This window comes from Pterocles gutturalis, unplaced genomic scaffold (assembly GCF_000699245.1).
Source record: "Pterocles gutturalis isolate BGI_N339 unplaced genomic scaffold, ASM69924v1 scaffold22455, whole genome shotgun sequence".
NCBI classification, from domain to species: domain Eukaryota; kingdom Metazoa; phylum Chordata; class Aves; order Pterocliformes; family Pteroclidae; genus Pterocles; species Pterocles gutturalis.
Genome location: NW_010143964.1, coordinates 18,318 through 31,271, shown reverse-complemented (window position 1 = coordinate 31,271; position 12,954 = coordinate 18,318). Strand labels below are relative to the sequence as shown.

General features: G+C 43.5%; 1 protein-coding gene across 1 annotated transcript in view; it reads right to left on the bottom strand.

The window, feature by feature from the left end:
- The window catches only part of DVL1 (dishevelled segment polarity protein 1), a gene marked incomplete at both ends in the record, with an annotated part of 31,070 nt that extends 26,938 nt beyond the window's left edge, over nt 1–4,132 (bottom strand). Inside the window, one exon of the mRNA XM_010084963.1 lies at nt 4,063–4,132. Within this exon, the coding sequence (XP_010083265.1) occupies nt 4,063–4,132 (70 nt within the window). The remainder of the gene's footprint in view (nt 1–4,062) is intronic.
- Between the last annotated feature and the right edge of the window lie 8,822 nt (nt 4,133–12,954).

The window sequence follows — 12,954 nt, the reverse complement described above, 5'->3', positions numbered from 1 at the left end:
GTTTGTTTGGGGTTTGCTCCATCCGTGGACCATAGATACTCAAAGAATACGGGATCAGAGACAGAAAGAAGCAGAATGGGTTTCAAAATAAAACTGTCAATTCTATTTGTGATTTTATCATCTTCCACCTTCTATCACTTTAGAGAAGATATCGTATCTTCATGAAATACAGTATCTCAGATCACTCCCAGCTTCTGGTAAGCATCCCAGGTGTGTGTTTATGGCACTGAACAGCAGGCGAGCTGTGAAACAAATTCCATTTCACTGACTGACACTGTGCAGCAAGTTCTCCTTTAAACACAGGATTACCTGCCTCTTGGAGAACATGCGGAGTAAGAACAGGTGGGAAAAAAGGGATCTGCAGTCCTATAATCCTCTCTCCATGTCTCACACTTCCAGATTTATTCAGCAGGTTGGCGACTGAGAGCTTACACATTCCTCACCCCAGCTAAACCAGGCACCTGTGTACATCAGAGCAGCGCAGGGACCTGGGCTGAGCGTAGCCACGCTTCTGCAAATGACAGCAAGCACTTCTGCCACACCACTAGGGAAGGAAGATTTCTTTTCATTTTTTCTTCATCTCCCCCATCCTTCATGTTACCCTGTTTGCTTTGTCCCCATCCCCTGCTCTCCAGCCCCAGCTGCTGGAATTTCATTCTCCTATACCAGGATTCAGAGCCTTCCCTAGTAACTCATTCAGGTACCTTAAAGCTCAGGAATGTTTTCAGCAATCCCGCCTCCCTTCTTTATAAGCTCTGAACTGATGGAAGATGATCTACATTACAATATTTTGTTAATATCCTCTTCACTTTGGGTCAGCTTTCATGCACAGCTCTCTCTTCTCCTGTGTGACAATTCAGTCTATCAGCAGATGAATGGGGGTATAAAATCCATGAAGAGAAGAAACTGAAATCAGTTACTTTTATACATAAGAAATCAGCAAGAATCTGCTCCTGTGGATTTTCATTTGCTGCCTCGGTTATGTGCTGAGAGACAACAATGCTGAAAGGTCATTTCACAAGCCTGAAGCTCCTGTGTTGCCTTGTACGACAGAAGACTAAATGGTTCTACCCAAGAATTTTAATTGCAATTGCAAATACAGTGTCTAAAAAGCTTACGTACAAACAGGACAAGTATTATCTGTTGGCGCCCAGATAATAGAGAAGAAAAAAAAAAAAAAAGAAAAAGCCTCACAGAAGGCAATGACATCACTGCCAGCCAATGGGAAATAGCAGACATTCCCAGCAGCCAGGCGGGGAATTGTTCCCAGATGTTGCAAAGCCTTCCTAAAAAACACAGATAACAGCCAACCCACTTTGTGCAAGCTGCTGGCAGAGCCCACCCGGCTGGCTCCGATCTGGCAGCAACCACAAGCCAGCTCTTTCCACACTCCCAGCTTCCACTGGGAGGCTGTCCCTGGACCGCGCAAAGAGAACAGAAAAACATTTAAAGCTTTTGCAAAAAGCCTGAAGGTAGCGTATTCTCTTCCATACAAGCTATTTTTCCCAATTGCCCAGTAAGGACCTGAAAGAACAGAAATGCATGAATAATTTCACCCAGGTGAGCAGTCCCAAAGAACTCAAAATAAAATATTCCCTGAGAAAAATTGTATCTTACGTTTTATCTGTGTGTGTGTTAGCAGAACAGGCACACGATCAGCTATTTTTTGCAGAAGATGTGTTTGTGTAAATGCATTTATAGTAATAACTATTAGATGAAGAACTCTTGCCATAAAATTAATGCTAGCCTCTAAATTGTTGAAAAACCTAAAGGTCAACCTCTGAAAAGGAATCTAGTAAGTAGCAGCCCTTTGTCCCAAATTATTTAGTAAAAATAAAACAAAACAAAACAAAAAACCACCCCAAAATCAAAAGGAAAGATCTAAGGTATGGACGAAAAAAACAGGACACAGGAGGGGTGGGAGGAGGTTTAACCAGCCAGTTAGGAGCAGTGATTCTAATTCCATACTCATCTAGCTGTACGTTGAGTTCCCAGGGCAGGAAAAGCAAGGAACAACTAAAGACTTGCCGATCCCCTCCCTTGAACATTTTCCCCTATGGAAATCAGTCCTGCATGTGACACCAAGATCAAAGTTTCTATCTATGACAAATAGAAGGATTCAAATGTTATTAAAAAAGATGAAAATCTCAAATTTCTGAATGTCAGTCATCTTGTAAACTTCAAAGTAGCCACTGCTTCAGTCAAGAGGAGAGGTAGGGGGGAAGAGACAGCTACGCTATATCGTGTGCCCTTAATATTCCCATTTTAAATGCACAGTAATTCACGCTGAGGATGACAATTATCAGAGATGCTTTTGTGAAAGATCAGCTGATGCACGTGTTATAACACTGAAGACAAAGAAAGCTCAGACCCATCGTGGTAAAAATCAGAAAAAAAAACCAGCCCTGCCCAAAACACAGTTTTTCCAAAAGGTGAAGATAACTTTGCTAGCCTTGAGATCTATGTATGCAGTTATCTGTTAAGTTCCAGTGAACAGGACATTGAAAGGTTCCAAACTGTGAACAATTAACTTACAGTCAGACTTACATAAAACTCCTCCAGTAATTAGCAGCAAATAGAGACAGATAAGCACTGCAATTTTATGGGTGTTAGTGTGGAAAAAGTAATTTGCAATTGGTAATGCAGGTCAGACACAGATGTTTCAGCTGATTGTTCAGCAGAGAGAACAGAAGCCCTTGTCAACGTCATCTGGAAAAGGTGCCCTATGTGATCTCTGAGAAGAGAGCTATAAACTGAATCCAAACCAGTGGGATATGCACATAAATTTGCAGTATTTCTGTCCATACTACCTGCAACAGTCTATGCTGTCTCTGTCTCAGCTGAAATAGATTGGTTTATAACACATTAGGAGTTATAATAATCCTTGGAGCAAGGATTCTGCCTTCTTCTACATTTGGAAAGCAGCCAGCAACCTATACTGGAACAGGAATCACGATAAACTGAATTCATTCTTAAAATTGTAATGTTTCTCTGAAATTAAAATAGTAACAGCCACAGAATGAAAACATAACATTTCACTCTGTGTGTGTGTGCGCATATATACATTCTTGTTCTGATGTTACTGCTCTTCATTCTCCTGTTTTTCAGCTGGAAAACAGAAGAGGCATATATTTTCATATTTCATATTATTTAAGAAGCTAGGAAAATAATTCAGCTCTCGACTTGAGATCAAACGCCCTTGGGTTTGGGAGAGGGAAGGAGGAAGAGGTTAAAGAATTGGGCTGTAAAGAGGAATGAAATAATCCACTTCCTTACTCAGGTGGAATAGTACGGGGTTGGGGGTTTGTATTTGCTTAAAACTTGAAGAACACTGGCCCTTGGTGGAACAACCCTGAGTCATATTTCGCTGCACAGAAGAGCCCGAGTACTGTATACAAGTTCAGAGTGAATCATCGGTGTACTGAATCACCAAAGCTAGACCACACAAATCAAAACAAACACTATCATGCTCCTGAATGCATCGGGAAGAAGACGACACTCTGGATATCAGCCTGTTTGAATTAATATTTACCAGTCCAGAAGCAAAGGAGAAAGGGGAAAAACAGGGAGGGAGTGACACTGAGAAGCAAACACAGTGCAATTGTTACATACTGAGGAGGAAAGGGGTTCTCAGGATTAATTTTATCTCCTGATAAGAGCTACTATTCATTTCTACCCCTCTGCTTCTAAAACAGATGCTGCTCTCACACTATGACAACGTAAATGACACCTTCATAGCCTTTTCTTATCTGAAGCTTTCGGGATGCTCTCTTCAGCTTGTTAATTACACATGAAATCCCTTTTTGTACCACCTATTCCCATACTGTCAGAACAGCATGCTAGAGACCACAGTAATCCTTGGACTGAAGACAAAAACAGCGTCACCAACGCTCATAGCTCAAGCGTATCCTGAGAGCAGCACATTGAGCAGCACCGAGCCCTTCAGCCATGTGATTTGAGAGTCAAGACAGTTCTAAAAATCAGGATCCATGTACCAACTGCCCTGGTGCTGTGCCCGCTCTATCAAACAACGTATGCATACAGACACACAAGCCAACGTACCCAGGACACCACTCTTCCATTGAAGCAAGGTAACTTTGCATTGTCGTCTGAAATCTCCTCCTTTACCACCCTGGAAAAAAAAAAAAAAAAGGGGAAGAAAATCAAGAGTTTGAAATTACATTGGATCAGAACGGACAGTGGTTTTCTTAAATGGTCCAGGAAAAGCACAAATTTTTACTAAAATGTTGGTATCAGCAAGTCTTCTATGTTTAAAGAATATGTGACTATTAGAACAAAGGAAGCAAGTGAAAATAAAGGGTAGAATAGTACCTTCCTGACAGCCATTCCAAACTGGTAGGCACTAAAGTAATTACAAGCATTTTTTCCACTTTGGAGTCTTCCATCTCACCACAATTCTTAAAGCTCTGATGGTGATTAAAGTCCCACTGTGCTGTTCAGTCCCTGTGTTTGAGATCACAGATCACAACACCATTCTGTCTGCAAAGAAAGGACTATTACCACAATCCATTTCCTAGGCTGGATTTGGAGCCAAACACAGAACTTTTTTTTTTGTGGAGCTTCAAATGAACCCTCTTCTCCTGTACATCTGACAAGCATCTCAACCTTCTTCATTAACTCAAGCTCTCTTCCCACTCTTGCTGGCCACACACCCCTCCTGCTCCCTACACCTCCCTTCCTTTCACTCCAAGCTGGTTTCAAAGTGGTTAGCAAGGCTAAGCATAAGAGCTTCATCCAGAACTGAAACCTTTATAATTAAGGAGAATAAAATCAGCAATTTGTTTTACTAGCATAAGGGTTTTCATACGGTTTCCGATTCTGAAGCATTCCAAGCTTCCAATTCAGCAGCAACTGAAGTTACTTCAGATGATTCCGTTCTTCTAACGAGCACAGTAACCGACACAGCCCCCATTTAACAACCTCATAGTCATTAAATTAGCCAGTCATAACCACATAGATATATTTATAGCTACAAAAAGATATTCTGAACTCTTCAGTCCATTCAGTGCTCGCTCGTCCTCTTAGAAAGTCAAGTCATCATGTTTTAAGTCAGCAAGATCCTTATCAGGTCTGCTGGAGGCAAACCGAGCCTCCAGTTCTCCTGGAAACCTTGGACTAGGCAGGCTGCACGCTGAACTGACTCTAGACGGCCTCTCTAAGTCCCATCCAGGATCTGGAAACAATGGCACTGTTGACTACACCAGAATCATTTTGGATTCATCCAGATGCAAAGAGCAGGTTCAAAACCAACTAGTGGTTCAGCACCACTGGGAGTAATTAGTCACTGCCTTGAAGCACTCTTTGCAACGAGCCCCCAGTGAGCCAGCTTCTAACTCTATAAACCAATTACAAATGTCATCTTTCAGCAGGGCACTTGAAACCATAATTTTTAGGGCTGCTGCCTTCAGCTGGAGAGCTCCAATTCAAGGCAGCAAAGATTAAGGAAACCCTGCCTTTGCATCAGCTTCCCTAACAAACCCCCTCATTTACACAAGGCCATTTGGTTTATCTGGTTAAGGATAGGGATAACATCCCTCTTCAAAACAGGAGTCCCCAAAGTCACCATTTCACAGGATGCTCTTCTCATCCCTCACTCCCCCAATAGGACATGAATCATTTCTGCCTAGAAAGCAGACCTTAAGTACAAGCTTCCTTTCAAGCCTTTTTTTTTTTTTTTTTGAATCTACAAATTGGAGCAAACTCTAAACCCAGCATCTGGCAGAAGCAAGGCAGCCCCAGGCAGGGCAGCAGAGAGAATCCCACACTGTACCGCACACCCCCTACAGCAATTACGGAAACCTGAAGCCCTGCCACAAACCTCTCTTCGGATTCTACTGCTGCCTTCCTTGTAGCAAGACTCCTGTGGATTCTTCTGATCCTAGAAGCAAGGGCTCAAGCAGGGCTGCAATGCAAGCATTCAAATGCAGGACTTGTCAAATTCCCGTTCCAGGCAGCCTCATGCACAGAAATGCTCCCACTCAGCACAGCACGTTTGCAGGACATTTCAATCCATTTTAGCCTCTTATTTCAACAGAGAAGTAGCCCAGGAAGGAGTTTACCTGAATCCAGTTAATCCACAGTGCGGTGTCACCAGAGCCACAGGAACACCGTCAACGTTCACACAAGTTCACTGAGCTCACTAACAGAAAGTCACTCCGCTCCAAAAACACCAGGTGTGCTCTCAAACGTAAGACTTTACTACTACATCTTGATGTCAATACTCAAAACATTCTTTTTGTTACCCAATGGCTCCAACCGAATTTGGGAACCTTTCGAACAAGGCACTGGACAAACACCGAGGAAAGCTCTTCAGAGTGGGGACGGTCTAAGCGTGGGCGGAGAGGAGGTGCGGTGGTGTGTTTATACCAAGTCAAACAGTAGGTTTGTAACAGAAATAGATTTCTGGCCTCGAGTCCCTGCACAGGAGAACAGGGGCAATTTGGTTTTCACAATCGCTAAGATTTAAAAAAGCCAACCTAAAGTCTAGTTAAACTCAATAAAAAACTGTGGTTCCACAACCACATTTTCCTTTATTTAAATTTTTATCTTTCTTGTTGTTGTGTAAATAAAAACCACAGTAGCCACAGAGCAACTGACTATACATGAAGCAGTGTCATACTATGAGGGGGGAAATAAACTGGTTAGGAAGGAGAGCAAACAGACAAGGAGTTTCTTTCCATCTTACGTCTGGAAAATTAGGAGCAAATAACACCACCACTAACACCTGCATTTGCACATTTCAATCCATTTTTTAAAGAAGGAACGGACATTCTCTTCTCTCTCCCCATTTATTTGCATTGTTAATGGCTGGCAGGCAGGCTTCACCCCTTTCCTATTATTGGAAAGAAAAACATTTTTAAAAATTCATTTAACTCCTGATGCAACTGTCTTCCCTTCGCCTTTTGGCAAGAGGAGACAGACCATGGGATTTCATTCTTGGTTTGAGTCACTTATACCTAGACTCTGAAGAGACAATTAAGAGTAAACTCCATTGACATAACAGATGCTCAGTGCTTTATGAAAACCTCTGACAATTCAATGAAGCTCTCCAACCTGTAATTCTGGAGCTACAAACTCCGTGCGCAGACAGAGGATTTCGACATTTGCATGGATCTCCACCCCCAACGAACCGACTTGAATTCAAACATTATCCTTTGTGTTTCCCAGAGTCCTGGAGAGAACACTCATTCAGCAAAGATCCAATCGCAGGATCAGAAAATAAAGATGCTGCAATCATTTTATCTTGAAAGATGCTTGTTTTAAATGACAGTATTTTCCCCCTCAATAAGGAAATGCCACTTACTGCATCCCAGAAACCGTAAGCAGAAGTTCTGCACCAAGCGCTAAGATTTAAGCAAAAGTCAAGCACTAAAACCACACTGGTTGTGAGGGTCACTCCAGAGCAAAGGCTTGGCGGTCCTTCTAAAATCGACACACCCAGTGGCAGCCGGGATATCCCTGCAATACTGCACAGACGGGTTCAGCTGTCCTCGTGATGGAAAACTTGCACGCTGAAGTCACCGCTTACAAAACACCGCGCTCTATCACAGCGTTAGCCTCCTGCTGCAGCTGAAGGGAACAACTTTCAGATCTGCTGCAACTTGAACTACTAAATATAGCCTTGAGCTACGAGGCAAGAGAATGACAGTGTAATTCCCAGCTTGCTTTGGGGAGCAATCAACAGTGCCAAGAACATCAAAGACAGCAGCAGCCACTAATTTCAAATATCACTGTTTTACAAATCATTGTTTGCAGCAAAGACGCAGCTCCTTTCAGTTCTCAGGAAGGGGAAGCAATGGGGAGAAGGGATGAAAGAACAGGAATGGTTGCAGCAGCCATCTGCTTCAGTCTGAGGGCAACTTTGTACTCGAGAAGATGTCTTTTGCTCTAAAAGAACTTAGAAGCAAGAGCAGAGGGAGACCCACGCTGTCGTCTGCTCTGGAAACACACGCGGTCCATGAGGAACCAGTACACGCAGCAGCTTCAGAGCAGGGTCTTAATGCCCCAGGCAATGGGTTCCCAGCCTGGACCCAGCCCAAGCCTGCATGGCAAGGAAGAAGAGGTGACACATTTGATCTGCCGGCACACGAACAATTTAGATATCTTCCTTCAGTGTTCAGAGAGTTGTAACATTTTCCTCTTCACCATACTCCAGAAAAACCTTGGTGCCAACATGTTGGATCCTTTAGTTCATCCTCCAAATGCATTTAGCAGGTGAAAGGAAGGTAAAAGAAGAACACAGGGAACAACTCACCCAAGGTCACACAGTACATCAGGGACAGAGCACGCAGAAGACCCCACAGTCTTGAACACCCCCAAGCACCCGCCCTACACTGCCAGCAAGCTCCCCACGGTCAAATCTCCCATCAACACAGCCTTCACTTAGAAAGCGTATGTGCAAAATGGGTGTGGATGTGTGGGGAAGGGGAGGAGGGAACAGTTCTCAGAAGCTCACATCCTCTGCTTTAGTTGACTTAGAGGAGATTTAAGAACTAATTACTAAATGAAACAATCACTGCTGGTAACAGCCCCTCCTTCCTCTCACTTCCTGGAATTGTGTCTGGATCCTCTGACTTTGCTACCACCCTACTCCGCACAAATAGGTATTTGTGCATTTACCCAACCCTGTCTTGTTCACCTTCTCATACCTCACCTCTTTCTAAGGTAGGTTTATACTCCTGGTTACCCTCCCACTATCCTGACATCTTGTTTTCCTCCAAAGAGGATTTTAGCCTGCAGACCAAGGATTATTTACACTTACTCTCTCTCTCATCCCTCTGCCAAGCTGTTGCTGCCTCAGAGTATCTGCTGTCTCCGAATTACGAATACCAAGTGAATCCCACGAACCTCTTATGACTCTGTGATTCATGAGCATTTAGACAGCTGGACATTAAGCGCTGGGTTTGATAGTGTTGCATACTCTTGCATTTTGATTGCATCATGCACACCTGTGAGACACTTCATCTCCAGAATCACCTGGATGATTTTTCCCTTCTACTCAGGACAATGAGGTTAACGAGGAAATTCTCCTTTGCTTGATTCACTAGTCACAGGCTCCATCCTCCTTGGCCACATGTACGGGCAGTGCAGCGCTGAGACAGCAGTGTGGCCCCTACAGATTCATTCCAGGTTGATGTGCACCATGCCACAAAGTGCACATCCTGATAGACCTGACCACCAGATTAATCCCACCTTGTCACTGTGATCATAACCAAGTCTTGTCTCAACTCTTCCTTACTGTCCTTTACCCATGGGAGAAGGCCAAGAGAAGTCATCCATTACTTTTGATAACTTGCTTGGAGCTCCTTAGATGGCAGGTGAAGGAATTAAGCCATTTGTTCTACACAGATCTTCAGTGACCCCCGCCATCACAAGGGCAGGTAAGAGATTATCCAGGTGTTAGTTGTGATTCACAGAATCGTGGAGGTTGGAAGAGAAATCCGGGGGTCCTCTAATCCAACCTCGTGCTCACAGGAGCTTTAGGTTCCTCAGGGCCATGTCCAGCCAAGCTCTGAGTATCCCCCAGGATGGAGGCTGCACAACCTCTTTGGGCAACTTGATTCTACTTATGAAGCAGCAGTTTAAAAAAAAACCAAACCTGTTTAAATTAGTAAAACTGTAAGTAACCATAAATCCACATCTGTGCTGAGCTCATACTAAGGGAAGAGATTTGTAAGATCCTACTAACTGCTTTGGCAGATTCTAAGCTCACTCAAAAGCAACTTTTGCTTTGGAAGCTCCCAGCTTCTAATGTGGTTTGACAGATATTTGCACATTGGACTAGCAGTCACTCCAGTAGTAGTATTACACTCCTCTGATGCTAGCTAGCTGCTTCACAGAAACTCTCCTGACTTCACTAGCCATAAAAAAATATTTTTAAACTCTTCAGGAAGAAGCCCTTTCTGAAGAAGATCCAGACTTGTCAACCTACCCCCTGCATCCTGCTGGGCAATATCAGACCAAACTTCCACGCAGAATATAAACACCTCTGAAGATCTGACTGCTTACTACAATACAAAAGCAAACGAAAGAGGACAGCCGTTTTTAGGAAAACCTGAGTAAAATAAAGACATGCAGTTCCTTTAAGGACAGTTTAAACTGCAGAATGCACACAGCAAACCCAGCAGCAAACAGCTGACACGCAGAGAAAGAAAAAAACCTCTCACCCTTCTGATCCCATGACAAATCGCAACTACTCAACTGAAATCCAAGGCTGCAGCTCTAAAAATAGTATTTCTGAAGTAGATTAACATTTTAGTTTGAATCTTTAACGCAGAATTAAAACTTCAGGCTTTTTCTAACTGGGGTCGTACCACAGAGAGCCTTTAGCCAACCTTCCAACTCAGAGAAATGAATGAAAATAAATCCACCCACGGGATTCACAGGTGAGGCGTGGCGAGGACATCATGTTTATTCTGGAAAGAAAGAAAGGAGGAGAAGAGAGATGTTTTTGCTGAGCAGATAAACACCATAATGCAGTGCAGCACAGAAGGGCTCTGCTCAACACAAAAGATCCGCAGCCTTCTGTGATGCACGAAAGCCTTAGATCTTGTCTGCACCCCACTGAGCCGCTGAGCAGCGAACGGTGCTGCAGCATTCGGAGGCAGACCTACGGTGCTTCGCTACGGAAGGCTCATGCCGCTCACTCCTCAAAATACCACAGAGCCAGAGTGGAACCAGCATTCTCCTTTTCAGGTTGTTATCCATAAACAACACTGCTGATGCTTTGCCTTTCCATAAATGCTCTTTTGTATGCCAACCCCCACATAAACCTGTCGAAAATGAATATGAACATACTACGTACTATTATGATATAAACGACACACCCAACTGGGGAACAAAACCCTCTTCAAAATGTCCATCAAAAAAAAAAAAAAATCTAGCTTCAACACACGCAAGAGCTCTCCTAACAAAACAGCTGAGCAGTAGCCCTCCACGATCTGCACAGGCTCAGCAGCACAAGTTCAACGTCCCTTCTGCACGAGGCCTTTTACTAAAATCAGCTCCTATGGCAGTGCTCCCCAGCTGGAGTTAACCTCCTGTCCTTCCACTACGCACACTTGCTCCTTCTTATCGGTTCCAGAGAAATTGTAGCAAGAAACCGTGCAGTGGGTGTTAGGGAAGTCACCTCGTATTAAGAAACGCTCTCTTTTTCTTCGTTTATGTAATTAGCTGCTGCTGTCTCACGTTATTCATAACACTTTTAAAAATCTAAACACACAATCTCAGTGATTCTGTCTGCAATTAAACATTAGTGCATTCGTGTTTATACACCAGGTATCCTCTGCCACATCTGCTCTTCATCCCACACTGAACACTTCCGCCTCTTCCCTGTTTTCTCCACCTTTGTTCCTGGAGGCGCATCCAGCAGTTTGTCATGCTAGCCTTCCAGAACAGCAGGGATCATTTATCACCTTTCAGCAGAACTGCATGATACTGGACGAGTTTTGGCACCTAGGTCCTACACCAAATACTGACCTGAGCTTAAGCACATGAATGATGTAAGAATTATTGTTTTCCCTAGGAGCGAATCGGCACAAATCTGCCCTTCATTCAAACATAAAGCTTCACTTTTCATACCAATGAGTTGGGCCTCAAGGAAAACTAAATATGTTCAGTCTCCACTCTGGCACCAACCTACTGTCTGACCTTGAGGAGGTCAGTCAGCCTCTTACTGCAAGAAAATTAAGGGACCTTCACATTTAGAAGTTGCTTGTAGGCTTTAAGATAGACATCTGAGCAGCAGAAAGCCTCATTACCTGGCTAGAGAAGTCCAGAGCTCTGCTTAAGCAAGATCCCTGCACATGAATCCAAGAAGAGCAACGGGAGCATGCAAGGGAGGGAGGAGAGCAGAGATTACTGGCATTACAGCTGCCTCGACTGCAAACAGGGGAATTTTGATCTACAGCAATCCAGTTTAGCCATCTGCATCACCCTTCAAGCACTTTTAAAGGCCTATCAGTCCTCACCAAGTGTAACAGTCCGACACAGTGACTCATACTAAAAGGTTCCACGTGTTTTGAACCAACTGGTACTTGGGCTCCCAGCCCAGATCCGTCTCATCCTTCCATTTCAGTCGAGCGCAGCACAACCCGACTGGTGCTAGGCTCCAAACGCTCGCCAGAACTTCTGCCCATTATCTCGAAAGGGTCTCCAAATATAGAGCACTTTCTAGCATCTGTGAGGAGTGGCTTCCAATTAAGTATTTTAAAATATTTATGGCTGACTGTTAAAGAGCAATGGCATATAGGGAATACAATTTGCTTCTCTACTCCTTAATTAACAGTGTTTCAGTGGTTGTGCAGATGCTCAAGGTGTGAAAAGCCCATGATAATACAAGCATTTATGGCATTATAAGCTCAGATCTATTGAAATGTCTGTTTTGATTTTAGCACTGACAGCCCCAACTGTGCGTAGTGTTATCCTCCACTCCATGATCAGCTAACCTAGCAGAAAAAAGGTTATTCATAATTATGTGCACAGAGAAACCAAGCAAATGGTTGACTTCTGGAGTCCTAAGACCTTACCATTTGCTTCCATCGCCACCACCTACTCCCTTGGAAAGGGTTTGGAACAGAACTGGCCAAGCAAAGCACTTTAGCCACAGTGAGAGCCTTCTGTTTTTTTCTCTTATTTCCCTTTTTACTCTCCCCCCATGTTACTTAGGAAATTATGTGACTGTATTACAATCTCACAGGTGTTAATGAATCTATTCTTGCAGCTCTCCCAAGGGACAGACACATATCATCCTCTCTGCCATAAAGACAAGGAAGTTACAATACGAAGGGATAGGTCAGCAAATTATGACCTGAACCCAGATTTCCAAGTTCCAGTCCAATGCCTTAGTTACAAACCAATAAATATTAACAAGCTCACATAAAATTAAATAGTTCTTGAAAACAATCTAGGAAAAACACTGTAAAAGAGAGGCTG